The sequence below is a fragment of the Tamandua tetradactyla genome, chromosome 11, assembly GCF_023851605.1.
Source record: "Tamandua tetradactyla isolate mTamTet1 chromosome 11, mTamTet1.pri, whole genome shotgun sequence".
Taxonomy (NCBI): Eukaryota; Metazoa; Chordata; class Mammalia; order Pilosa; family Myrmecophagidae; genus Tamandua; species Tamandua tetradactyla.
Window position 1 is genome coordinate 80,066,586 of NC_135337.1, and position 24,975 is coordinate 80,091,560.

The following is a 24,975-nucleotide window of genomic DNA, read 5'->3' on the forward strand; positions in this document are numbered from 1 at the left end:
TTGTTTGTTAAATCCGAGTGAGAGAGAGAGAGAGAGAGAGAGAGAGAGAGGCACCCCATTTTCTGGAAGCAACTACCAGGCCTCACCATGGGCTTTCTTAGCCTCTCACCCACAGAAACAAGCCTCACAAGGGCAATCCCCAAACCCAGGGCTTGGCCCATTTTCCTGAGAGTCCCTAATGGTCGAGAGCATACCTGGGGCTCCCCAAATGGGAAAGTTCAACAACTCCAAATATACATATATATTTTCCTCTCTTCAGACCCTCAAGGAACACCACTAAGACCTCCCAACCAACAGTCCACCAGTGTGAGATGTATCCTGGTACTACATTAAGCTACACAGAACTACAAGGCATCATTCCTGCTCTGGACACTCCAGGAGTCTGGGTTGTTCAAATGAGTTCTCCAGAGAGGTTGGTTTAGATTCTGTGTTACAGAAAATCTAGGTTCTAGATATAATAAACATCTCTGCCTTTGGCCCCACATAGTAGGTGAAGGTCTAGAGTACACACACCATCATCTTTCATCCTGTATTCTGATTTACCTTAGACCCTGCCAGACTGGCTTCATTTTTAACTCTATTTGAAGTCTTTTCTCCCCTTCAGTTACTTTAACTGTTGTTATATGTAGCTATGCTAACCTTCAGGGCTGAAGTGCACCATCTCTGGGACATGGGTGTCACAGAGTTACTCAAAATTCCAGGGAAATACTAGCTGATACACATAAAGCTCGGCTTCTCAGCATCCAGAAATGCATTTACAACTTCAGACTAAGTGCAGCTGCTACAAGGGCTTAAAATCTAGGCTCCAATTTTCTTATAGGTATTTTCTGAAAGAGACCTTAGCATATTTGTTCTTTCGTTTCAGACTTATTTTGCACAACACATCGTCCTCAAGGTTTATTCAGTTCGTTGTGTGCCTCTTGATATCATTCTTTTCTTGTAGCTGCACCATATTCTATCATATAAATGTACCACATTCACCATTCTGTTTCTCAGCCCTTGTACCCTTCGGTTCCCTCCACCTACTGGGTGTCATGGATAATGTCCAAAATAAATAAACCGTATCTTACAGTGTCCTCACTTGGTTGTACACTCAGTAGCACTTTTAGACAATTTTCACTGTTCCTTGATGACAAAAAACCAACAAACACAGCATCATTAATTGTCAAATCAAAACTGCCCCTTATTACTTGTTCCCCACCCGCATATTTTTATTGGTTTTTTTTTTTTGAGCATGAAAATGTTCAAAAATTGATTGTGGTGATAGATGCACAGCTATATGATACTGTGAACCACTCACTGAACACTTTGGATAACTATATGGTATGTGAATATATTTCAATAAAACTGCATTAAAAAAAAAAAAAGAAGGCTCATTGGTGGCCCCACCAGGCTTCTGTGGTCAAGTCACATCCCTTCTTCTACTCCCCAAGAGGAAACCACCAGGGGAGGCAAGGAAAGCCTCCAGGGCCTTCCCTGCCTCAGAAAACCGGAGCCATTCTCATCAGGACTCTCTCAGGTACTACAAGCCCTATTTAGCTTAATCCCTTCCAGGGACCTTGAGTCTCTTTTGCGTACTCAGCTGCTCTGAGACTCTATCCCCCAAGCTGTGAAATGGTGAGTGTGGTGGGAACATAGGAAGGCTCAGCTTACAAGAAGCACCGGAGTAGCAAGTGATCAAAGTAAATGCTCAAAAGAAGCCAGATGCAAAAGGACACATACTACACGGTTCTGTCTGAAATGTCTAGAATAAGCAAAGTTAAAGAGACAGAAAGCAGATCACAGGTTGCCAGGCATTGAGGCAGGGGACTGGGGACTTATTGGTTAGTGGACAGCATTTCTGTACAAAATTAAACTGGAGAAAGAGGATAGTTCAGAAATTGGGGCAACGGTTTATCTCTGCTTTTTATTCATACCTAAATTTCTGTAAAATAATCAAGACTCACAAACCAGAACACACATGCCACACTCCTGCTCAGCTGGAAGGAGAGACACAGCCGGAGGTTGGCAGGTTGGGAGAACATGTTTTGGCTACTGTCCCCACACTTGAGGAGACATGGTGCCCAAGGACCAGCTCTCTGCACAACTATCAGGTCCACACTGCTGGGAACAGCCTTAGGCTCTGTCTACACAAGAGGCCAGGTGGAAAGGAAAACCCTCAGTCTGGACAAGGGGCCAGGAGAACATACCCATAGATGACATAGTGAGCAAACATGGTCTGGGACCATGGGATCCCTTCTGGCCTTGGATTAGACGGCAGAGCTCAGGCCATCACCTCTCCCTCAATATCAGACACTGAGTCCAGGTACTTGTCACCTGAGACTGGTAGAGGTTGGGAGACAGAGAACAAACAAGAACTCAGAGTGGCTGAGCGCAGCAGTGACAGACCCGGAAGTGCACTGGGAAAGCGCATGTCTGTGGGCACCATGATAACTGAGTCACCTCACAAGCTTTTCCACAGAGGCCTCGTGCCACGAGGGAGCGGAGAGGCCTCCCATCACAGCTCACTGAGCACCGCCAGACTCTTCTAGCTAATGAACACAGGAGGACAACTGGCCTGGACACAGCAGAGTTCCAGGACCGGCTGCTGCCAAAGCTGCTCCGCTTCCTCCTGGTCCCAAGGTGAAGAGCTTGCCATGCAGGATGCAACCCCACCACCACCTGGCTCCATACCTAGCTCTTCCCGCGTGAATGGCAGAAAGGTCGTGTCTTCATTCAGATTCTTATTGAAGTCGATGCATAGGAGACTCAGCTTCTTCTTGATGCCTTTGATTTTCTAAAGGGCAAGGAGACTGTGATAAGAGGAAGGGGACCCGCAAGGTGGGAGCATGGTGGGGAGCATCTCAATCCCATTAGGTTCTACGTGGGGCTGAGAGGTTTCCTGCCGAAGAACCAGCAGCAGAAAGAGGTACCTCAACCGGAAAGAGTAAAAAATGGGGGGTGGAAGAGAGAATGAAAAGTATTCAAGACAGCAATAGAAAGTCATCTGCTAGTTTGCACAAAGAACGTAGACACTGGCTTGTTCAGCCAGTGACCTCAGGCCATCATGGATGCTCTGGGCTTGAGTCCTTGCCCACTAAGTGGGACCCTAGCCAGGAGCCTTCTGGACCCTCCTATTCAGAGTCCAGAACGTCAGCTATGGAGGATTTTAAAGGAGATGAATTTTCACACTTTCAGGGTTAATCTACTTTCCCAAAACTGTTAAAAATTGAGTTGTATCTGGGTAAAGGAAAAACATGGGGTAACAAATGAGGGCCCTAACCCAGTCCAAGGCCACACGGAGGTGACCGCCCTATAGTAATTAGTCAACGGCGCGTGGCTAATAAGCAGCTGGGCTGGGCCTCTACTGGAGCCCCCTGACAGGCAGAGAGGATGGCAGGTGGAATGGGGGAGAAGGAAATGGAGGTACAACTGCCGGACTTCTGCAGGGGGTGGGGTGTTCAGAACCCCGCCCTGAGACAGCACATCCCTGCCTCCTAGCATAGCAACAACTGCTTAAAGAGGCCAGCACGCAGAAAATGCTATTGGAAAGATGGCAGGACGGGGAGGAGGGCAAAGTGAGCTCCAAGCTTTTTAAAGAACAAGTGGGCTCCTCCAGCAAGACTCTGAGTCTGAGCCTCTCCGGCATGCAGGCCCCAAGCTAGTGCCTGCGTGGGTTATCCTATCTTTAAGCTTCACAAAAACAAATCCAGATGTGTGAATTTAGGCTAGAGGCACTTGTAAGGAAAGAGTGACATGTTCTACAAGAAAGCAGGAGCACTTTGCAACCCCCTGCCCAGGCCGCCCCGTCAGTGGGTTAAAGCAGCCTGGTTCGAACCTGGGACAGCTGTGCGTGGAATCCCTCGTTCTTTCCAGACTTGGCTCTTAGGTGACCGTATGCGTAACAACCGCTGAGTGCCGCACACATAATGGAGGCTGGACTTTCGACAACATGAGAAATTCATAAAGACATCTGCGACTCCCTACAGATGTCCGAGGTTTAGAATCTCACGCTCCAGGAGCTGGATTCCACTTGACACCTGCAGCCTAGGGCTCTGTGACTGAGTTCCAGTTCCAGTTTGTCACTTTTTTATCACCCAATGTGCTGTACCCACCTGGCTGGTTTCTTTACCAGTGAGGCGGAGACACCTGTGGCAGGGCTAGTACCACACTGGGTGAGGCTAACATTTCCGCTCACTGGCCCGGGTACCGTGCCTGATTTTACAGGCTTTATGCAAACTCACGCATTTAACCCATGCAACACCCCTGTGAAGTCAGGACTCAGGTCATCCTACCCCACAGATGACTACACAGAGGGACAAGAGGGCTAAGTGACCTGACTCCAGGCCACATGGGTCAGACACTGCTCTGCACCCCCATACGCGCTCCCACTGCCCTCTGCTCCTGGAAGAGAGGACACATGCCCAGTACACAGGGGGCTCCTGACACGGGCTGGGCCCGGCCCCCACCCTCCCCACCATGCCATGGTGCTGCCTCTCTGAAGTAGAGCTAGGTAGCCTCTCACCCACCTGCCCAGGATGCTACCAGGGTCCTCTCTTGCTGGGCCAGGCATGAGACAAGCACAGGCATGGTGGGCAGGCAGTGGAGGCACCTGGGGGATCACTGTCCAGATCCTCCTTATCTCCCAGATCCCCGGGGGGAAGGAGGGGGTATCAGGCCACACGGCCCTTGCTGTGTGGCATTTTGTGGCTCATCAGAGGCCACAGACAGGCATGAGGGGTCAGTCCCTTGAATCTGCACAGAAGGGTATTTGGCCACAGAGAACCAACTGTCTCCTACCACAGAGATGGGCATTATGAAGCCTGGGACTACTTATTCCCTGAGCAAAGCCCTGGAGAGGAGGCCACAGGAGGGGGTGACCCCAGAGTCCCCTCTAGCCCTTCCCTTACCCTAGTCTCCTTGGGGTCACGATCTCTCAGGTTTTAGATAGGAAGGGGAGGGCCACACAGACAGAAGGAGATGCACTGGCCCAAGAGGGACAAGCTTCTGTCTTGGTGAGGCAACAGCCACAGGGCAGAGCTGTCCAGAAGTGGGGGAGGGACATGAAGATAAACCTTCGGGGATTTCTGGGGACTCCTGGCACAGCAGGGAGAAGAGAGGCTGGAGGTCTGGATGTCCTTTCCCAGTCCCACTTGCCAGCTGGAAAACAGGAGCCCCATGGCAGCAAAGTCATGGGGAGGATTAAGTGAGAGGCCCTGTGAAAGGGTGGGGCTGCTTCTGCCCTGCTGTCCTCTCTGAGCTGAGAGGCCCTGTGCTCTTGGGAGGGAGGAAAGGATGCAAGGACAGGGTTGTTTTGGACAGACTTCCCACCCAGAGAACAGCTCCTTAGAGCGGGGAGTTGGCATCATGCCAGAAACTCGACCTCTGAAGGGAGGACACCCACCTGGCTGGGGAGCAGGGGGAGAGGGGGGCCCATGACTACAGAACCCCAAGAACTCACGTCTTGAGTTTCCTCAGGGAGGTGAAGGCCATTCCTTCTGCCCAGTTTGATCAGTCGCTCCAGGTACCGAGTTGCCTCTGGCCTCAGCGAGTCCTTCTGGACTTTCTCCTAGAGTAAGAAAATTAAAAATACCGTTTATATGAAAAATAGTGTCAACACCAAGCATGGGCTGGGGTGTGGAGAAACCAGATCGCCTGCCCACTGCTGGAAGGAATGTAAAATGGTACAGCTGCTTTGCAAGACATTTTGGCAGTGTAGGACAAAACCTAAATAAAGAAAGCTGTATAAAGTACATGGAAAGGGAAATTTCTTTCTTGTAGTCAAAGTTAAGCAAAATTTAATAAGTCTGTTTGTAAAATTTTTTGAAGCCTTAGTATCAAATAATACATTGATACAAACTAAAATTTAGTTTTTCTCTATTCAACTAACAAGGTTTTCTTAAATTAGTCTGTTTCTAATAAATTATAAAAAAGCTTTTCTAAATCATCAATGTAAAAGGCAGAAAGTCTGTATTTTATTAGACTAACTTCTTGTGCTTTTTATTGACTTTATCATGTCCTTAGTTATTTAAAAAAAACAACAAATCTTCTCACTTATAAAAAAGCTGTCTTTGCGTTAATTTTAAATAAAGATCCAAATATCATTTCAAACTTAACAACTTTTAACATTTTGCTTTCTCAAAGCAAAATCTAAAAGATATCTTTTTATTCCAAATGATTACAAAAGGTTTGTGCTAAAAGTTTAGTTTATCTGGTATATTACTGAGTTACACGGGAAATGTTTAGAAAATGTAGAAATTAAAAGAAATATTAGTTGTTAATCTGCATAATACTACACAATATAGTGCTGCTAATCATGGTTTTAATTATTTTCAAGAAGTTACATGTCACAGAAACAACCACCTTTCCTTATCAGTGCTTGCTATCAGCTATAGGTCAGAACTTCATCTTCACCAAAAACACTTGTAAAAAGAAACAAAGCAGTAATTCTTAATATCATCACATAGATGTATGATCATCATTTCTTAGTACATTTGCATCGATTTAGAAAAAGAAATAGCAAGACAACAGAAAAAGAAATAAAATGATAATATAGAGAAAAAATAAAAATACAAAATACAAAAATATATAAAAATAAAAAAAAAAGAAATAAAGCAAGTGTACAAATTACGTTCTACCAGTTAACTATACACATAAGAAAAGTAATTTTGCAAAATTGTAGGGCTTTATATATGCTTACCAATGCCCAAGGCAGGACCTGTGTCACAATTAGCACCACTCCTGTTAATTGTATATACCTGACAAACATGCAAATGTCGCTGACACCTTAGTACACTTACTAAAGTCTGTAACTATATCCAGAAGTTAAGATTTGTAGGCTCCTTATCCTCCTGGGTCACTCACTCAATATCAAATCTATCTCTAACAAAGCAGCAGTTTCTTAAAAAGAAAATTAACATGCAGCTACCATACGACCCAGCCGTTGCCTTCTGAGCACCCCCCAGAAATACGGAGACTAATGTTCCTACAAATATCTGCCCCCAAATGTTCATGGCAGGTTTATCTCGAGCCCCAACATGGAGCCAGGCCAGGGCCTTCAACAGGTGAGAGTTTACACTAGGTTAGGATCTAAAGGCCGTTCCCTACGTCCACATTCTGGCTATGATACAGACCATGGTTCTGTAAGATGACACCCCTGGGAGAAACAGGACAAAGTGCATGTGGGCTCTCTCTGCTTTATTTCTTACAACTGCCTGTGAAACTACAATTATCTCAACCAAAAACTTCAATTAAAAAAAAAAAGTTTCTGCTTTCACGGGCTACCTCCCAATCCCCTGCCTGCATTTGTACCAAAGCATTTTCCTGGATACTGAAAGAGACATGCCTGCAAGCTCTAGGACCCCCACTTAAGAAAAGGAGTAACAAGTAGTGAGAAAAGGAGTAACAAGCAGCAAGAAAAGAGTCCCTAGTTCTCTTCTCCCCATGACTCTGACACCACGAACAGTGACCACGGGTCGGTGAGGCAGGAGCCCATGCTGTGCCATGTCACTCTGGGAACAACGCTCGGCCACATCCATCTGGCATGGGAAGGTACAATCTCTAAGTAACACCCAGGGCGGGTGTAAAAGTGAAACGAGGCGGTGGGTCTGTGGAAGGCTCCAAGGACCCCTCAGTATTTTACAATGTTTTAAAAACCTGGAGAGCAGAACTATCTGGTTCTGAAGAAGTTTAGAATGGACAGTTCACTTCAGAGACTGGGCCTGGATTCCTACCTCAGTTCTCCAAGCCCCATCATGTCAGCTGGGGCCCACCAGCACCTGGAGCTCACCTGGAGCCAGACAATTCTCTGGTACACGTCCTGCCGCATGCTCATCTCCACATCGAACTCAGAGAGCTTTTTGTCAGCCTCCGTGCTGGCAGTCCGGATGTCTTTGGATGGAGAAACGTGCTGGGGGAAATCAAGGATATTCCTCTGAACTGAAACAGGTGAGACAATGGAAACAGGAATGAAAACAGGCCCTAGGTGGGAGCTGGCAGGCGCCAACCTCACCCCAAGGCACGGATTTCACCCGGGACTTATTGCTGTACCAGGCCCCGTGCCAAGCACTGGGAGAAAGAAACCGGACCGCTGGAGCCCACATCTTCAAGGATCCCCGAGTCCAAATGGAAACACGGAGTCAACTTGTGATGCTCCACCCTAAGATGTGATGGAGACAAGCGGGACAAAACGAGAGGTTCAAAGAACTCAAGAGCCGCTGTTGGCGATATTTTAAATTCATAAATAATCTTATGACTTATGCAGCACATCCATGCTTTCTGTGAACTGCAAGTGGTACAAGTGCCCAAAAAAGCATAAGCTTTAACAGAGGGTCACCATGTGACCTGGCAATTCCACTCTTAGACCATCTACCCAAGAGATGAAAACACACGTCCTCACATAAACCTGTGCCCTGATGTTCACTACAGCACGATTCACAATGGCCCAAAAGTGGAAACAATTCAAATGTCCATCAACAGAAGAATGGAAAAACAAAATGTGATCCATCCAGACAAAGGAAAATTATTCAGCTGTGAAAAGGAATGAAGCAATGCTACAAAGTAGATAAATGGCAAAAACAGGATGCTCAGTGAAAAGGAGCCAGACACAAAAGGACAAATATTGTATGATCCCATTGATATTAAATGCTCAGAATAAGCAAATTCAGAGACAGAAAGGGGTACAGGCTTTCTTCTGGGAGGCAATGCAAAGGTAATGAAACTGATTGTGATGATGGGTGTACAATTCTGTGATTACACTAAAAACCACCTGCACCCTTTAAATGAGTGAGCTGTACGATATGTGAATTATATCTCAATAAAGCTTTAACCAAAAAGAAAAAAAGAAAGAAAGCATAAGCTCTTGCATTAGAGAGACCTGAATTCAAATTTACATTTGGCCACTTTCATGATCTGGTGACAATGAAAATGTCCCTGAGTCTCAGAATGTCTAACTGTAAAAGGAATGTAAAGAAGATTGTTGTATCCTCCTAACTTTTATTAAGTAGAGGGGCTCTGTGCCTGGCCTGAGGCTGGGAGTTGAAGAGAGAACAGAAAAGGACAAAAAACGGCCCCTGTCCTTTTGCAATTTATGGGCTACTGATTAAACAAGCATCTGTAAGTGCACCAAGGGTGACCACAAGACAATACAGAGTGTGGGGTTAACTTAGGTAGCTGGTGTGGGAGAGGAAGGGAAGGGGCCTCTGGAAGGAGCGAATTTAACCTCTGATCAGGAAAAAAAAGTCTAAAATTTAGCAAGGCAGAAGGTGAAAAGGACTCCAGGGCTGGACAGGGGAGCATGCCAGGCCTGTGGACCTGCAGGACACCACATGACAAGGGATGGCCCCGGGCAAGGGTGGGGAGGGAGGATACAGAGTGGGCAGGTCCGGTTGGGCCACACTGGGGACTCTGGTCTTTGTTCTGAGGCCAATGAAAAGGCACTGAAGGGCTGTAAGAGGACAGGGACACATCAATTTTATTTTTCTTTAAAACTACTGAAGACTATGTGGAGGATGAACTAAAATCCCACAAGAATAGAACATGGGAGTGGGCGAGGCCATACACGGCACCTCAGTAAATTGAAAGGATTATCCCTTGATCCCTGGGCAGCTCCTGTGAGAAAGTCAAGAAAGGAAAGCCTCTGCTACCTGACAGGAGGTGGACACCAGGGCCCAGGTTGGAGACAAGGCACCTGCCTAAAGCCCATCTCCAGGTTCCTGGGCTGCTTCCCGGACTGTGGCCCTTCCCTCCCCACTTACAGTACATTGACCCACTTCTCAACAGAACTGAATCCTGCAAGGGTCCAATGAGTGTCAGGGGCACATAAGGAACCCTCAGCTTGAATTCAAGGATGCTTGATTGTTCCCAGTGAAAACAGTTTGGTTAGTGATTTGAGGTGGGGTGGTGGATGGCATAGACACGTCTTAGGTCCTCTACCATAAGACAGACATCTCCCTACCTTTCCCACACGGACGTGCACCAAGCATCTCCTTGCTCATCAAGTTAAGGAAAGGATGACAAAGGCAAAAGAAGGATCTGGCTGGGTGATGATAGGGACACCTGATGCCCTCAGATGAATCGAAGTGAAGGATGGAGGCTGAGGAGGTAAGTGATAGAGGAAAACAAAAGGTGGCTGAGTTCCATAGTTGGGAGAGAAAATAAACATGCCCCAGGACATGAGGCCAGGTTATAAAGGACTTAGGTTTCAAGGCCATGAGCAGAGTTGGCTCTTGGACAGCAGTTCTGTTTAGACACATTTTCAGTTCCATGCTCTCAGATGACACAACCCTTCAGGACTCAGTGAATAAGACGGCAAAGTAGAGTAGGGCACGGGAGGGGAACCAGAGTTTCCTGGATGCCTCCCAGGGGCCAGCACCTGCCAGCTGCCTCTCCTGTGCCATCTCATTTATTCTTCACAACAACGTAGGAGAGTGGGTGGTATTACCTTCATTTTAACAGGATGAGAAAACCAAGGTACCTCAGGTAGGGTCCCGGAGCTAGAAATCATACAGATGGGTTGTGACCTCAGCTCTGCCTACCTCCAAAGCCTGAGCTCTTTCCTCTCTATCACCCTATCTCCCTTGGCACTGCCAGCCTGTGCCAGAGGCCCTGGCCTGGATTTACCTGTGTAAGACACCTCCACGTCAGCCAGGGCCTTGAGTGTGCTCTCGTAAGACACTTCCTCAAACTTCTGGGCGCCCACCTGGTCATATACCAGCTTGGTTTTCTCAATGAGCTCCCGGGTGAGTGCTTCTATTTGCTGGGCAGTCAGGTCCCACCTTAGGTGGTTCACCACAGAACACGGGGAAGACATGTCGAGGACATCTCCTGCACAGGCTAAACAGAGAGGAGAGAAAATAAAACCCCAACTGTGTCTGGTTCAAGTCCAGAATTAGGGTCAAAGTAACCAGTGAGAGGAAGGGAAGGAGAGGATTACACCTTGCCCATCCAGAGATCGAGCAGGCGCCTCAACCGGGGCGCGTCTCTCCCAGGAGACACTCACTGAGTGATGTCTGGGGACATTTGTGGTTGTCATGACTGGTGGTGGTAGGGGTGCTCCTGGCATTAAGAGGGTGGAGCCCAGAGATGCTGTAAAACAACCTCCAGTGCCCAGGATGACCCCACCCCAGGATGACCCAGTTCCAAATGTCAATAGAGCTGCTGTTAAAGACCTTCCTGAAGAGACACCAAACACAAGTCCTGGTCAGCTGCACCCTGAGAGGTCTGCCGCTGTTTACAAAATGGAGGAGTTCAGAACCAGCGCCGCACAGCCCAACTCCTGCCAAACCAAAGGGGAGGTGGAGTAAGGCACAATGCGTGTTTTGGGTAGAGATTCTGTCTATTTGCTTATCCCATATTCCACACTGAGCTGTGGGAACACATAGGCTTCTGTTCATTCATTAATTCAAACATATGTGACCTCTCAAGACATACAGTTCGTTGTCATGAATGTAAGGAGGGGATTCCCCTACCACATAGCCTCTCTGAGAAAGGGGTTACATTGAGGTATAAATTTAATAGGATGGGAGGGATGTCAACCCCTTGGGAGAAGTCTAGAACGGAGACTTCTTGAAGAAAGCGAGTGTGACTGAACAGAAAAGACGGCAAAACCAGACCATGCAGGACCTAAAGGAGTCTGTACAGTGCAGACCAGGGACTGCAAAGGGCCAAATACGTGAGACCTGGCGGGCATGGGGGTGAGTTTCTGTACCATCAAAAAAACACTTTTAGCTCCTAGGCTGTACAAACACAGAAGGCTACAGTTTGCCAACTGCTGCTATAATGATGGAAGGAGCTGAACTTAAATCCTGAGTGCAAGGTAGAGCCCTGGAGAGAGGAGAGAAAGGGCAGAGGGGGTCAGTTCTGCATCTTTACACATTTGGAGGCAAGTCTCATATACGAGACTGGAGGGTAGAAGCGGAAGTCAGACTATCCAAGTTCAAACCCTACCTCTGCCACCTGCTTACCTTTGAGGCCACAGTAAGACTAACTCTCCAAATCTCAGGATTATTGACTGTAAAATGAGGGTGACATAGTGTAAGACAGAGAAAACAGAACTGTCATCAGAGCCTTTATGTCAGGACAGGTCATGTTTCTTGGCCCAATGATTTTACTGCAAACTCAGGGAAAATGTTTCTGTTGTGTTTATGTTGGATTTCAGAAATGCAGAAAAGGGACTATAATCTTCTCTAAATTCTGTGGTAAAGAAGGGCTTAAGGGATTCAGGAAAGGGAGAGATCAGTGTGAGTTGGAGAAAGATCTCTTGGAGGAGATAGGACTTGACCATCTTGAGCACATGCATTCATTCTGTGAATATGTGCTGATAATACCCATGTACCATCTTCAGGCTAAAGATTCAGCAACAAACAGGGCAGACAACATTTCTGTCTTCCTGAGACCTGAAAGGCCCAAATAATTATTTTGATGAGGATCATTACCACACCAAGTAATGGGAGAGGATGGGAAAACATGAGACCTCAAGGATATTGCCCAAGGAGGTACCCTAGAGCAACCTGGTGACTTTCCAAAAGAAATCAGGTCACATCACTCCCCTTATGAGAACGCTTCCATAGCTCACCCTCTCCCTGAAAATAAAAGGCTCCCCCAGCTTACTAACTTCTAGCTCAACTAATTTCTTGTTCTCCAAAAACCACATCCCCAGCCTCCCGGCTTTTGCCCTCGAGGTTTCCATCACCTGGAACATTCCTAGATCTTGGCAGGAGGGCTCCTGCTCCCCACTCAAATCTGGACTCGAATGTAACCTCCTCCGAGGAGCCTTCCACGACCACCCTCTCCGAAGCAGCATCCCACTGGCCCCGTCGGTCGCCATGATTACCCCGTTTGTTATCTGCTGCTCGGCACGAACCACTGTGTAAAATGCTCGCTCCCTCTGCCTCCCGCTCTAGGGCTCCCCAGATCCACCCCGGGGTTCACCCCGAGGCCTGGGGCCTCTTCCGCGGGCGCGCATCAACTTCGCTGAATGAATGAAGCGTCGGGAGAGCTGGTTCATTCATTAACGCAAACGCGGGGTGTGGGGACTCGATCTCGTGCCCCCAGACCACCACCGCGGTCAAGGGTTACTCGAGGGTCACCTGGCTCCGGTCTGAGGCCCGAGGGTCCAGGGAACACCCGGGTCACACGAGCCGGAGCCGCGCCGAGGGGGTCTGGTACCTGCGGGGGGCTTCATGGCGGGCGCTTGTGCGCCGGCGGGCTCCTCCCTCCACCTCGTCCGCGTCCAGCCGCCGCGACTGCCTTGGTTTCCCCGGCGCCGGCACCGCAGCCGTACTCAGACTGAGACACCCGCCGTCCGCCGTGCCCGGGGCATGCTGGGAGGGCACGTGCGCGGAGAGGGCGGGACACACGCGAGACCTAAGCTCCGCCCATCCCCTCGAAGCAGCAGGCACGGGATGACGCACGACCGCGCTGCCACGCTTTCTGGACTGTCATTGGTCCCCGCAGCAGGAGGGCGGGGCCTCGGGCTCAACCATCAGGAGACCAGGAAAGAGCGTTCCTATGGAAACTGCTCGCAGCTGGCGCCTCGCAAGCGCTGTGCTGGCCGCTCTTTGTGGCAGTATTTCTCCAAAGCAGGGCCTGGACTTCTAGTTGCCGTATTAATTTGTACTTGCCTCATTTCTGACATCTGACTGTATATTCCGGTAGTCTTACAAGTCTGTCCCCTCACGAAAGGGCGTCACGTTATTAATTGCTTCCCATGTCTAATTTCCAAATCCTGCCAGCACCTAGCACCCACATTTGCCGACATTGCCGACTTAATACATTTAATTAACCACATTAAAAAAAAAAAACTTCAGGAAAAGGATCCATGAGTTCAAATTAACAGGTGTTTTGGAAGAGCGCAATAGCCTTATCTACATCCAGTGTTGTACGTTAAAAAAAATAATTCTTCTAAAGCACCCACGAAGTGCTAGAATTAAACTAGTTAACAAACCCATCTACTTTATTCCTGCAAAAGAAATTAAGATAATCCAGGGTATTCATTGGCGTGCGATTTAAATAGTATAAAAACGAATCGGGAGAACAAGTCTCGTGATTTTAAACGTGGCGATCAGTGCCCACTCGCCCTCTCACTCATTTCGCTCCACTCCAGCCACTAGGATTTTCTTCATTTTTTTCCCCCCTCTTGAGTACATTAAACCTAATCTTACCTCGGTCTTTGTTTCACTGTTGTTCCTGGATTGCTTTCCCTACAAATCTACATCAAAGGAAAGCCTTCCCTAACCATCCCAACTAACCTAGCTCCCCCAATCCACATACACATCACCCCATTTTTTATTCATAACACTTGCCGTGAAATGACATCTCTTGTTTATTTATGTACTAGATTACTAGTGTATAGCCCGCCTACCCCAATATCAGGTTAAAAGAGCAGAAACTTTGGTGGGTTTTATAGTTGACAAGTTATATTAGGCACCAGCTGTATGCCAACATCTCTATATTCCTTTACGTCTTAAAGACGGTATTGCATGAAAGAACGCATTTGTAGGTGAATGATGAGTGAATAAATAGAACTACCAACAGTCACTCCCATTCATTCGGCGCCTGCCTTGTTCCGGGCGCTGGGTGCTCAGACGCGGCTGCACCACGTGGTCGGCTCAGCCACCTGCGGGAGTCCTCCATCGTCCTAGCATGCACCGCTCCATCTCCGTTCTAGAGGGCAAGTCCTGATTTCCGACTTCCATTCGGGCGGGGAGGTCAGTTGCCCTAACGACCAGTTTGTCCCCGACTCTAAATGCGTCACTTCCGTTCACGCCCCCTGGATCATTACAGCGCCTGCGCAGAATGGAAGCAAACGGAAGCCGTCTCCTTGTGCGCACGCGTCGCGGTCAAGGGGCGGGACCGGGCGGGGTCGCGGTGCGCAGGCGGAGCCGTCGGAGGGTCAGGGCTTGACCACCTGAGAGGTGAGTAGGGGGCTCCGCGCTAAGCCCGGGGGCCTCGGATCCCCAGTTCGGGGTATCCGGTTCCCGTGACTCCGAGGCCTGTCAGCGAAGGGCGCTCAAGGCCCGGGGTCGCCGCCACCCGCGGGGTCTTCTGGGTGGGCGGCACAGAGGGGAAACTGAGGCTGGGCGGTGTCGCGGAGGCCCTCGATCGCCCTCGTCTCCCTTCCCTGGGCCCTGGAAATGCTGCTTCGCAGGCCCGTGACGGAGACGGTAGGAGGTAAAAGCGCCTCGTCGGTAGTGAGCGCACGCTGAGTGTCCGCTGCTGTTCTCGTTCTTATTAACTGCCCGGAAACGCGGTCGATTTAAATCGGGGACTCCATTTATGGGGATCCAAGTCCTAGGCCCGATGCTCTTTAGTTGTATGACTTTGGCCAGCCTTTTGGCTTCTCGGAGCCTCAGTTTCCCCCTCTATAAAATGAGCATTGTCATAGTACCTGTCTGGGGCATTCATTGGAATAGACACCTCTGGGCCTAGCGCAAAGCGAAGCTTCGATGGGTTAGCGGTTGTTAGTCATCATTTCATATCGAGGATCTTTGCATGTTGTGCTAAGATTTGGAGGGAAATCTCGCATTGAGAACCAGTTTCACCACCTCGCGCCAGCCGGTGAACTTGGGCAAGTCACTCCCTTCTCAGAGCAGCCCGTTCCTTCTCTCTAAAGTAGGAATGGTAAAGTATATGCTTCATGTATGCTTGAAATACACTCAAAAGCAATTTTAATCAGATGTCTGGCCCTTGGTCAAGGCTTAATAGAGAATGGCTAATTTTTGTTGTTAGATGAGGAAAAATATTTATGCGGTCTGCACCCCCTTAGGCAGAATGTTTTTTTCCATTTTCCTTTGCTTCTAGCTCTGATTATTTGTTTTGTCTGTTTTTCCTCTCTCTAACCCCAGTGTTTCTCAACTGGGGGCAATTTTGCGCCACCACTACCCCCTTCCAGGGACACTGGGCATTGCTGGGAGACATTTTTGGTTGTCATGACTTAGGGGGAGTGCTGCTGGCACTGGTGGGTAGAGCCCAGGGAGGCCCCCACCCCAGCAAATGATCAGGCTGTAAATGTCTGAAGCGCCCAAGTTAAGAAAACGTGTCCTAGATGATGATGGTGATTCTTTACCAACATGGGTACCCCTCACATCGTCTGCAGAGTTTTTGGGTGCACATCCATTTTTGTGGGGAGGGGAAAGGATGCTTTGGCATTTAAGCTCAGGAGTTGGGCATTTAAGCTCAGGAGTCAGACATTCTGGGTTCAAAACTCCTGATTTGCGGTTTCTTAGCTGGATGACCTTGGATAGCCCCATCTTTTTAAGCTGTTTTTTCCCCCTTCTGTAGAGTAGAGATTGGAATAGTAATCCCCTAGGGTTGTAAGGGTTAAACAAGCTCTGGATCCAGATTGTTTCACCCAAGGACCAAATCCAGCTGCAGCCTGACTTTCTGGTGAAGTTTTATTGACACATAAGCCACACCCATTTGCGTCTATGTTATCTGTGGCTGCTTTCGAGGTCTAATGGCAGCATTGAGTCCTTGCGACAGGGCAGCAAAACTGAAAGTGTTTATTTTGGCCATTTCAGAAAATGCTGATCCCTAGAAGGACCTATTGCCTATAAAACACTTAGCTTTGTGCCTGGAAACTCCTAAGCACTCCAGGGACATCAGCTGAGGTTTTAGAATACATCTTCCTAGAAGGGTGACTGACTGGAGATCCTTGAGACCAGCAATCTTGCTCAGTTCTACATTTTGCAACCAAGACCCAACACTGGCCATGGTAGGAAATGCTCAGGAAGGGGTGAAGGAATAAAGGGAGTTGTTTGTTGATAGGCGAGACAGGGTTTGCTTCTGCTTTTGCTGATGGGAAAACTGAGCCCCAGAGAGAAATGTCTTCCCCCAGGAACTTGATCACACAGCTCTGAATTTGACAATGAGCTCATGTTTTCTTGAGCCCAAATGGATCAGATACTGCTAGGTGGTGGGGATCCAAAGAAAGATGGTCTCTCTAAGAGCTCAGTCCAGTGGTGAAATAGGCCTGATATAATGTCTTGTAAGATGAGGAAACAGGCTTGTAAAGAGTTCTCATGCCTTGTAAGAGATGCTGGACTTGAGGTAGGATTAGTACTTGGCTTTGCAGGACTTGAATTTGTCCAACTCTGTCTGAGGAAATAACCTCTAAGTATCGTATTGAAGGAGAATAGGAGTTTCCCAGCCAGCTGGAGGAACAATAGGTCGAGTTCGAGAGGAGCATAAACAGTTGTGGTAGAGATAGCACGTGACCCCAGGTGATAAAGGTCCTCCTAGGCACGCTGATGTTTCCGGGAGCTCATAGAGGTCCATACATGTGCAGTGACATCCTGATGGCATTTTAGGAGAAAATGGGCTGCGACATGGGGATGGCCTGGAGACTGAGCTAGAATCCAAGGCCTGAGCTCTTAGTACCGCCCTTTCTTGGGTACATGGAGGTCTCCTGAGATGGGAGAGAAGAGCTGCATCCAGTTTTCCTGAATTCACACTTTATGAAAATAGCTGTTTAAGGATTCGGGATGGAGATGGGACCAAGCGTCCACAGAAGGAAGATGGGTATGGCTGGGGTAGTCCTTCAGTCCACGGTGAGGGCGTTGCTCCATCCTGAGGCCTGTGGGGAAGGTAATTCATTTTAGTCAGGTGTTCCACTTTTTCCTTTGGATGATCAGTTCTGCCCTAGGGAAAATTAAAGAAATTGAGGCTGATTTATTTATTTATTTTTAATGATAGAGTGAAAAGATGGAGGGTGGAGTTATAGAATGAGAGCTGGCCAGCAATGAGCCAGCCCAGAGACCTCAGCCAGCATCTTCCAGCTCACCTGGCCAGGAGTCTCACTTTTGTACGCCTCGCCTTTCACACCAGGGCCTTGAGCTTGTGGTTTCTGAGAACTCTGAAAGCTCTTGCTGTTCAGAGAAAGAGTAGGCCTTTGAGAATTTTGTCCAGCAGCCAAAACCCCTACAAGTCTTGATTGTACAAAAGATGCCAAGTGCCCAGTAGCCGTTGCAGACAAGCGCAGTCCCCGTGTTGTAGGCTCGACTTTCTGAAGGGCGGAAGACTTGGTCTTCAGAGCCGGGTGTGGAAGTGAGGTCTGTGAGCTGCTGCTGCCTGTTTTTTCTCCTTCCCCACCCCACCTTCAGTGAGGGGCGGGGCAACAGCGGTGCATTATGAACCCCCTTTGGCAAAGACTATGTTGGACCCTTGTCTTCATTCAGGTCATTGCTTCATAACTGTGGATCCCTGATCTGTTTTCCACAATTATGAAATCCAAAAATACTCTGCAAACAGACAGATTTTCCTTATGCTTACAGGACGGTCATTTGGCCAGAAAAACCTGACCTGTAGTGACTTAGGGCCTTTCTTTTAGTGTTTATCAGTGATTTTTCAACTGGGGGTGATTTGACAATGTCTGGAGACATTTTTGGTTGTCCCACCTGGCAGGGTGGGTGCTCCTAGCGTCGAGTGGGTAGAGCCCAGGGATGCTGCTCAATACCCCACATGCCCAGGACAGCCCCACCCCAGAGAATGATCTGGCCCCAAGTATCAGCTGTGCCGAGGGGGAGAGACTCTGCTTTAATTAACTGGAAAGATATTTGAATTTGACCCCTAGCTTACACTATACACCAGGGTGAGATGTAAAAAAAAAAAACAGGGTGAGCCCCCAGCTTCTGGGGTTCACCTTTTCTCTCCCTCCCCACTCAGTTTGTATATTTAAACGTATGCAGCCTCCTAGGACGTCAGCAGGTTGGATGATGATGGGATACAGGGTCTCTTGGGAGTCAGTGGACTCCCCTGACCCAGGGGTCCTCACCCAGGGATGATTCTGCCCCAAGGGGGGCGCTGGGTGATGTCTGGGGACATTTGTCGTTGACACAGCTGGAGGTGGGGGTTGCTCCTGGCATTAAGTGGGGAGAGCCCAGGGAGGCTGCTCACCCCACAGTGCCCAGGACGGCCCTGGCCCCAAATCTCAACAGAACCAAGGTGGGAAACCCTACATTAGGCGCTTGGATTCTCCAACAGCCCTTCTTGGATGCCTTATTATCCCATTTTACAGAAGAGGAAAGTGCCTTTTTTTGGTTGTAACCAGAAGATACAAGGGGAGAGTTGACACAGAGCTGGCCTTGGGCATTGACAGCTGACTCAAGGCATCTGGATTCCAGACTTGTCTTTCCAGAGAACCCCCTGGTTCTTCTTCCATTTTTCAGGCCCAGGAGGCTCTGGCTGCCCTTCAACAAGCCATGGGGCCCCACCTCCATGTTAGAGGATGGGCTCTGTTAGTGGATGGCTTGGGACTAGGGGTGGGGTTTCCCCACAGCAGGACCCACAAAGCCCTTCTGTGGAGAGCCAGATAGAAATGTCTTAGAAGTGCAGCCCAGGCGGTATCTTTTGCAGCTACTCAGCTCTGCTGTTGTAGTGCAGAGGTACCCATAGAGGGCAGGTAAAGGAATGCCTGTGGCTGTGTGCCAGTAAAACTTTAGCTATGGCAACATGCTGCAGCCTCAGTGCTCTTACTCTGTAACTTGAGATTTCAGGTCTGCTTCTCCAGAACCTGAGGATTTTCCTCTACACAAAATGTTGTGTTTCTCACTGCTCAATGCCGTGTTTACTGAGCATTTAATATGTGCCAGCCCATAGCCTAGGTGGTAGCTGTGTAGAGTTGTGCAGCACAGGAACAAAACTATGTCATTTGGGGGCAGGGGGTGGTGCTGATATTTGAGAGGAGATCACATCAATGCACCGCAAGAAGTCCATGAAGCACACGATATACACATAGCAAGAGTTGCCTCAAAATTGTAAGTTCCACTGTAACAGCATGTGCAAAGACCCTGGGGTTCGAAAGAGTGGGGAACCTTGGAACAACTGAAAGCAAGTCAGACTGAGCGTGACTTCCCCCTTGAATATTCTCAGCCCCTTGGTGGCCCCCTTGGTAGGTCATTCATCACCCTTTCCAGGCCTCCCAGCTCAGCCTAGGAGGGAAGGCAGCAGTTACTCTACAGATCAGATTTCTTTCTGTAGTCTACTCTTAGCCAGCACCCATGTTGGTGACCCAAGAGGGAAAGAAGACCCCCCCCACCTCCTCCCACAAGGCCCAGTGTGATCTTGGAGCTGGTGCTTATGTCTCCTCCCCTGTAAGATGGAGGGATGGTCCCTGCTTGCACAGGTTTGTGGGAGGCCTGAGTGAGGTCCGGTTTCTGACACGTTATTCCTCCTCCTAAGTGAGTAGGTAAGTGTAGTGAGTTGAAGAGTGCCCCTAGCCCCAAAACTCAGCCCATCCGGTACATGTGACTGTGACCTCATTTGCAGACAGGATCTTGGCACATGGAATTAAATTACGATGGGGCCAGACTATAGGGCATGAGCCCTGCGTCTAGCAGCTGAGGTCCTTATGAAAAGAGGGGATGCGGCCCTGTGACAATGGGAGCGGAGAGTGATGTGCTGCGGCTGTAATCCAAGGAATGCCAGCACTGCAGCAACACCAGAAGCCAGAAGGGACAAGGAAGGACCCTCCCCTATGGTTTCTGAGGGAGCATGGCCCTGCCAACACCAAAATTTCAGGCTTCTGGCCTCCAGAACGGTGAAGGGATGAATGTCTTTTGCTTGGAGCCCCCCAGTTTGCAGTCCTTTGTCACAGCAGCCCCAGGAAACTAAGACAGTACATCCACTGTGGTGACAGCCTTTCAGGACCCAGTCTGGTGTCCCACCCACACCTCTCTTTAGTGCATGGTCGGCCATGGGTCGGCCAACTTTCCAGGTGGCAAATACTGTAGGCTTTGTGGGTCAAGAGGCAAAATCGAGAACATCATGCAGTTCCTAGTATAACCATCAAAAATGCAACCACTAGAAAGTATAGAAACCATGCTTAGCTCGCAGGCTGCTATAAAAAAACGCCACCACCAAACCAGTGGCTGGCCAGATGCAGCCCTGACCCCTGATTTAGAACAGAAATACAGAGCGGGACTGTGGTTACACAACTCGTAGAGGTTTATATCCTAAGGAAAGGACCCAGGCTCTGGAAGCAAAAACTAGCATTTGAGTGGCCTGTGTTTGTTTTTCTTAGCTTTGGGCTCCAACAGGCCTGACTCTGACTCTGAACCCTACTAGCTGGGGAAGTGAATTCACCTTTTTGTGGTTTGCTTTCTTCAGAACAAAGAAATGGGGGTGGGGCGGGAGATCTCCAGCAGGCCCTTCTGTTTTGTTTCTAAGAGCCGTTGGTTCCAGGACAGGCTGTACATCTGCCAAACTCTGGCCCTGTCTCCTTCTTCAGGTCTCCCAGTTGTTAGCAGGCTCTCTGGGAGAGGGTCTCTGTGGTGCCCAGAAATGGAGGTGAAAATTTGTTGCCGTCTGTATTTGTTCCCATGGCCACTGTAGCAAAATACCACAAACTGGATGGCTGAAATCAGAGATTTTCTCTCTGTTCTGGGAGCTGAAAGTACAGTCCTTCGTGCCTTTTCTGGCTTCTGATGTTCCCAGGCACTCCTTAGCTTGGGGCTGTGTCACTGCATGCTCTGCCTCCATCCAGTAACAGCCGCCTTCTCCCCGTGTGTCCCCGTCACGACGCGGCTCTGTTCTCCCTCATCTATCTGTCTCTGTCTGACCTTCTCATTAGGACCCCAATTGTTGGATTTAGGACACACCCTGTTCCAGTCAGACTTCATTTAATTATTTCTATCTTCAAATAAGGTCCTGTTTATAGGTACTGGGGTAAGACTCAAGCATGTCTTTGGGGGGGTTATGCTGCACCCCTTAACACCATCATTTTGTGGGGACACGCTGCACCCCATAACACCATCACAGAGAGGCTTCAGGAGTTGACTAGAACTCTCTAACCTGCCTCACAAACACGAAACAGCAGTTTTTTCCTACAGCCCCTTTTCTCCAGATGGAATTGACTTACTATAAAGTGTACCCCTTTAAAGTAAAGGTTTTTAGTGTATTTACAGTAGATCACCCTCGAAAGAAGCCCCATGCCTTATCTATCACCCCTGATTGCCCCCTCCTTGCCAACCACCAGTCTGCTTTCTATCCCCATGGATTTGCCTGTTTTGAATGTTTTATACCAGTGGAATCATACAATATGTGACCTGTGTGTCTAACTTCTTTCACCTTTTTTTTTTTCCTGAAACGGTTGCCGATGGATGTAGTTTTCCATTAGACAGAAACAAAAGCAGACACACGCACTCAGCACTGCGTGTCTTCACTGCATTTACACACTTAAGTTGCCTCGTTGCGGGCACAACCCAAGGCTGCTGGAGTCCAGCTTTTATAGCCTGGGGGGTCTGTGACCCACTCCTCGTGACTTAACCACCTCTGGGGGGAGAAGTTAATGGCTGTGAGATCAGGAGGTTGCATTTTAGGAGGACCAAGGTGCTTGACCCTTGGGGTGTCAGGACTCAGATCTCATGGAGTGTGGAGGCCAGTCAGGTGGCTGCAGGGTTTGGACTCCAGCCCAGCCAGTTAGGACCCAAGGGTCCTTGGACAAACAAGCAGTTCCCCCTCCCTGAGCCTGTTTCCTATAAAACCAGGGTGTTTCCTCTGTCTGCCTCATGGGTCATTGCAGGAACGGAATGAGACGGTGTTGTGCAAAGTACCACACACACCCAGAGGCACTCACTCACTCTCATTCTAGGACAGGTTTCCCACATGCCACAGCTGACATAGGACTGAGTCATTCTCTGGGGTGGGGGCGTCCTGGGCCTTGGAGGGTGTTGAGCAGCGTCCCTGGGCTGCCCTTGCTCAATACTAACTGCTCCTCCACCTTAAGATGACCAAAAATGTCACCAGGCACTGCCCGGGACCCCGGGGCTGTGTGTAAAGGGATCAGAATGGCTCTGGGTGAAGCCCACTGTTCTAAGAGTTAAACAGAATCTACAAAGCCATATGCAAAGAGAGTTTCTGCAAAGCGAGGAAGATAAGTAGAATCAGCAGAACATGAAGTCTGCTTCTTTGGAGAGATCAGAATGTTCAATAGAAATTCTCTGGAGGCATTTCATCCGCGCTCTGCCAGAGTCCATGTGCAGGGATTTTACAAAGCCAGTGGAAGCAGGGGAAGCACTCAAACACATCATACTCGCATTTTTATTACTTTAACTACTCTGCTTCCGATTTTCTCTAGCGGTGTGTTGTGTGTCTGAGTGTAGTTTTAAATTTTTTATTTTGAAATTCTTGTCAGACAGTTATAAAAGTAGTGCAAACCCCGTATAGAGAACTCCAACATAGTCCTACCCCCACCCGCACCCCAAGTACCCAGACCCACCCGCTTTAACAGTTTGCTGCATTTGCCTGGTGTGTGTATATATGTGAGAACCTGTATCTCTCTGGCTGGTAGATATCTGGGCAACTGAAATGGATATTTGTATAGAGAAGGTACGAAGCTTCCTTTTCTTCTAGAAGAAAGAACCCCTCCTGGCTCCATTCACTCCTCCTTGCTTGACCACTGTTCCCTTACAAGTAGATTGTCACCTGTGGTTGCCCATTCATCGGTCTCCCTTAGAGCTGCATGACCCTGGGCAAGTGTTTGAGCCTCTCCTTGCATGAGTTGGTTCGTATAGAAATGGGGCAAACTAGCCTCTAGGCCACTCACGGTGCCCCCTGGCACAGAATGAGTGTAAGCCTTGGCAGCTGGAGACCCCTCTGTGGTACATTTTTGCACTGCTTAACTCAAAAGGAGAACTGTGGTTTCCTGACTCATTGCTCAAAATCTCTAATTACATATCAGTGTTGTTTCATTCTGAAAATTGGATGAGGGCACAAAACATCAAAATAACAGGTTACAATAATACAGCTGTAACAAGCAAAATGTTTGAAATTCATTCAAGCCCAGGCATTTTTTTCTCTCCTTATTCCGCAAATACACATTGAGCATTCCTTGTTCTTTGGTCACTCTACCAGGCTGTGTCTGTCCAACTTCACCCATCTCTTCCAAAAGCTGTGTCCCCAGAGAACATCGGACCTGGCGCTGCCCCTCTGTTGAAATCTCCCTTGCCTCGGGCTTCTGGACATCTGGAGGGTGGGACACAGCAAAAGAGAGTTTCTGAAGCTTCTTGGGCCACTGAGCTGGGCTCCCAAGATAAAAATCAAGGCGTACAACCGTGTTCCTATCTGTCTCTCATTCCAGCGAGGGAGACAGATGAGTAAACATTCTGTTCCTTTCTTCACCTTTGTTTTTTGTTTTGTTTTGTTTTGTTTTGTTTTGCATTTTAGTCAGTTTTCATGTGAACAGTTCAGCGGCATGAAGTACTTTCAGTATTTGTGCCACCATCCCCACCATCTAGTTCCAGAACTTTTCCATGCCCCCAAAGAGAAACCCACGAAGCAGTAAACTCTTCCTTCTCCCCTCCCACCAGCACCTGGTAACCGTTTTCTGTCCCTGTGAATTTGCTTATTCTAGATATTTCATATCAGCAAGATTATACAGTATCTGTCCTATTGTATCTGGCTTTTTCATTCAACATGATGTCCTCACAGCCCATTGTGTTGTCATGTATACCAGGATTTTATTCCTTTTGGGGGCTGAATAGTATTTTTTGGGTGGATGGACCGCAACCTGTCTATCCATTTACCTGTCTACGGACACTTGGATGGTTTCCATCTTTTGGCTGTGGTGATCGTTGGAGATTGAATCAGTCCCCTGTAAAGATGCGTTCAAGCCTTTGCCTGCCTTCCTGTGGGCATGAACCCATCTGTAAATAGGGCCTTTGTGGATATTACTATCAGGTAAGGGGTGGACTCATCGGGATAGGATCTTTGAAGATCCTATTTAGGTGAGGCCAAGTGGGGTCAAGGTGAGCCTTCATTGAGATGGCTGGAGTCCTTAAGGAGAGAAAACCTAGACAGAGGCACGGACAACTGGGCAGAAGGAAAAGCCCCGTGTCAGAGGCAGGGGTACAAGCCAGGGAACCCCAAGAATGACAGTGAGGCCAGGACCCCACAGTCTCCAGAAGAGAGCACAGCCTGGTGAGAACTTGACATTGGGCACTGGCCTCCAGAACCAAGAGCCCATAAGTTGCTGTGGTGGGAGCCAACCCCGACCTGGTG

The 24,975-nt window shown here is 48.6% G+C and overlaps 1 protein-coding gene across 7 annotated transcripts in view; it reads right to left on the reverse strand.

Annotated features, from left to right (window-relative positions):
- Window positions 1-14,715, reverse strand: part of THOP1 (thimet oligopeptidase 1) — a 35,926-nt gene extending 21,211 nt beyond the window's left edge. For 2 of the 7 annotated variants that reach the window (XR_013159563.1, XM_077121225.1), the window contains exons 1-5: window positions 13,147-13,317; window positions 10,600-10,812; window positions 7,769-7,917; window positions 5,441-5,548; window positions 2,674-2,776 (exon numbers count right to left, since the gene is read on the reverse strand). Coding sequence is in view for 6 of the 7 variants with exons in the window: in XM_077121225.1 (XP_076977340.1) it covers window positions 2,674-2,776; window positions 5,441-5,548; window positions 7,769-7,917; window positions 10,600-10,812; window positions 13,147-13,162 (589 nt within the window). In the remaining variant the exon portion in view is untranslated. Of the gene's footprint in view, window positions 1-2,673; window positions 2,777-3,817; window positions 4,045-5,440; window positions 5,549-7,768; window positions 7,918-10,599; window positions 10,813-11,147; window positions 11,255-13,146; window positions 13,318-14,508 lie in introns of those variants that run through there. The other 5 variants (XM_077121227.1, XM_077121228.1, XM_077121226.1 and 2 more) reach the window with 5 other exon arrangements.
- Window positions 14,716-24,975: the final 10,260 nt, after the last annotated feature.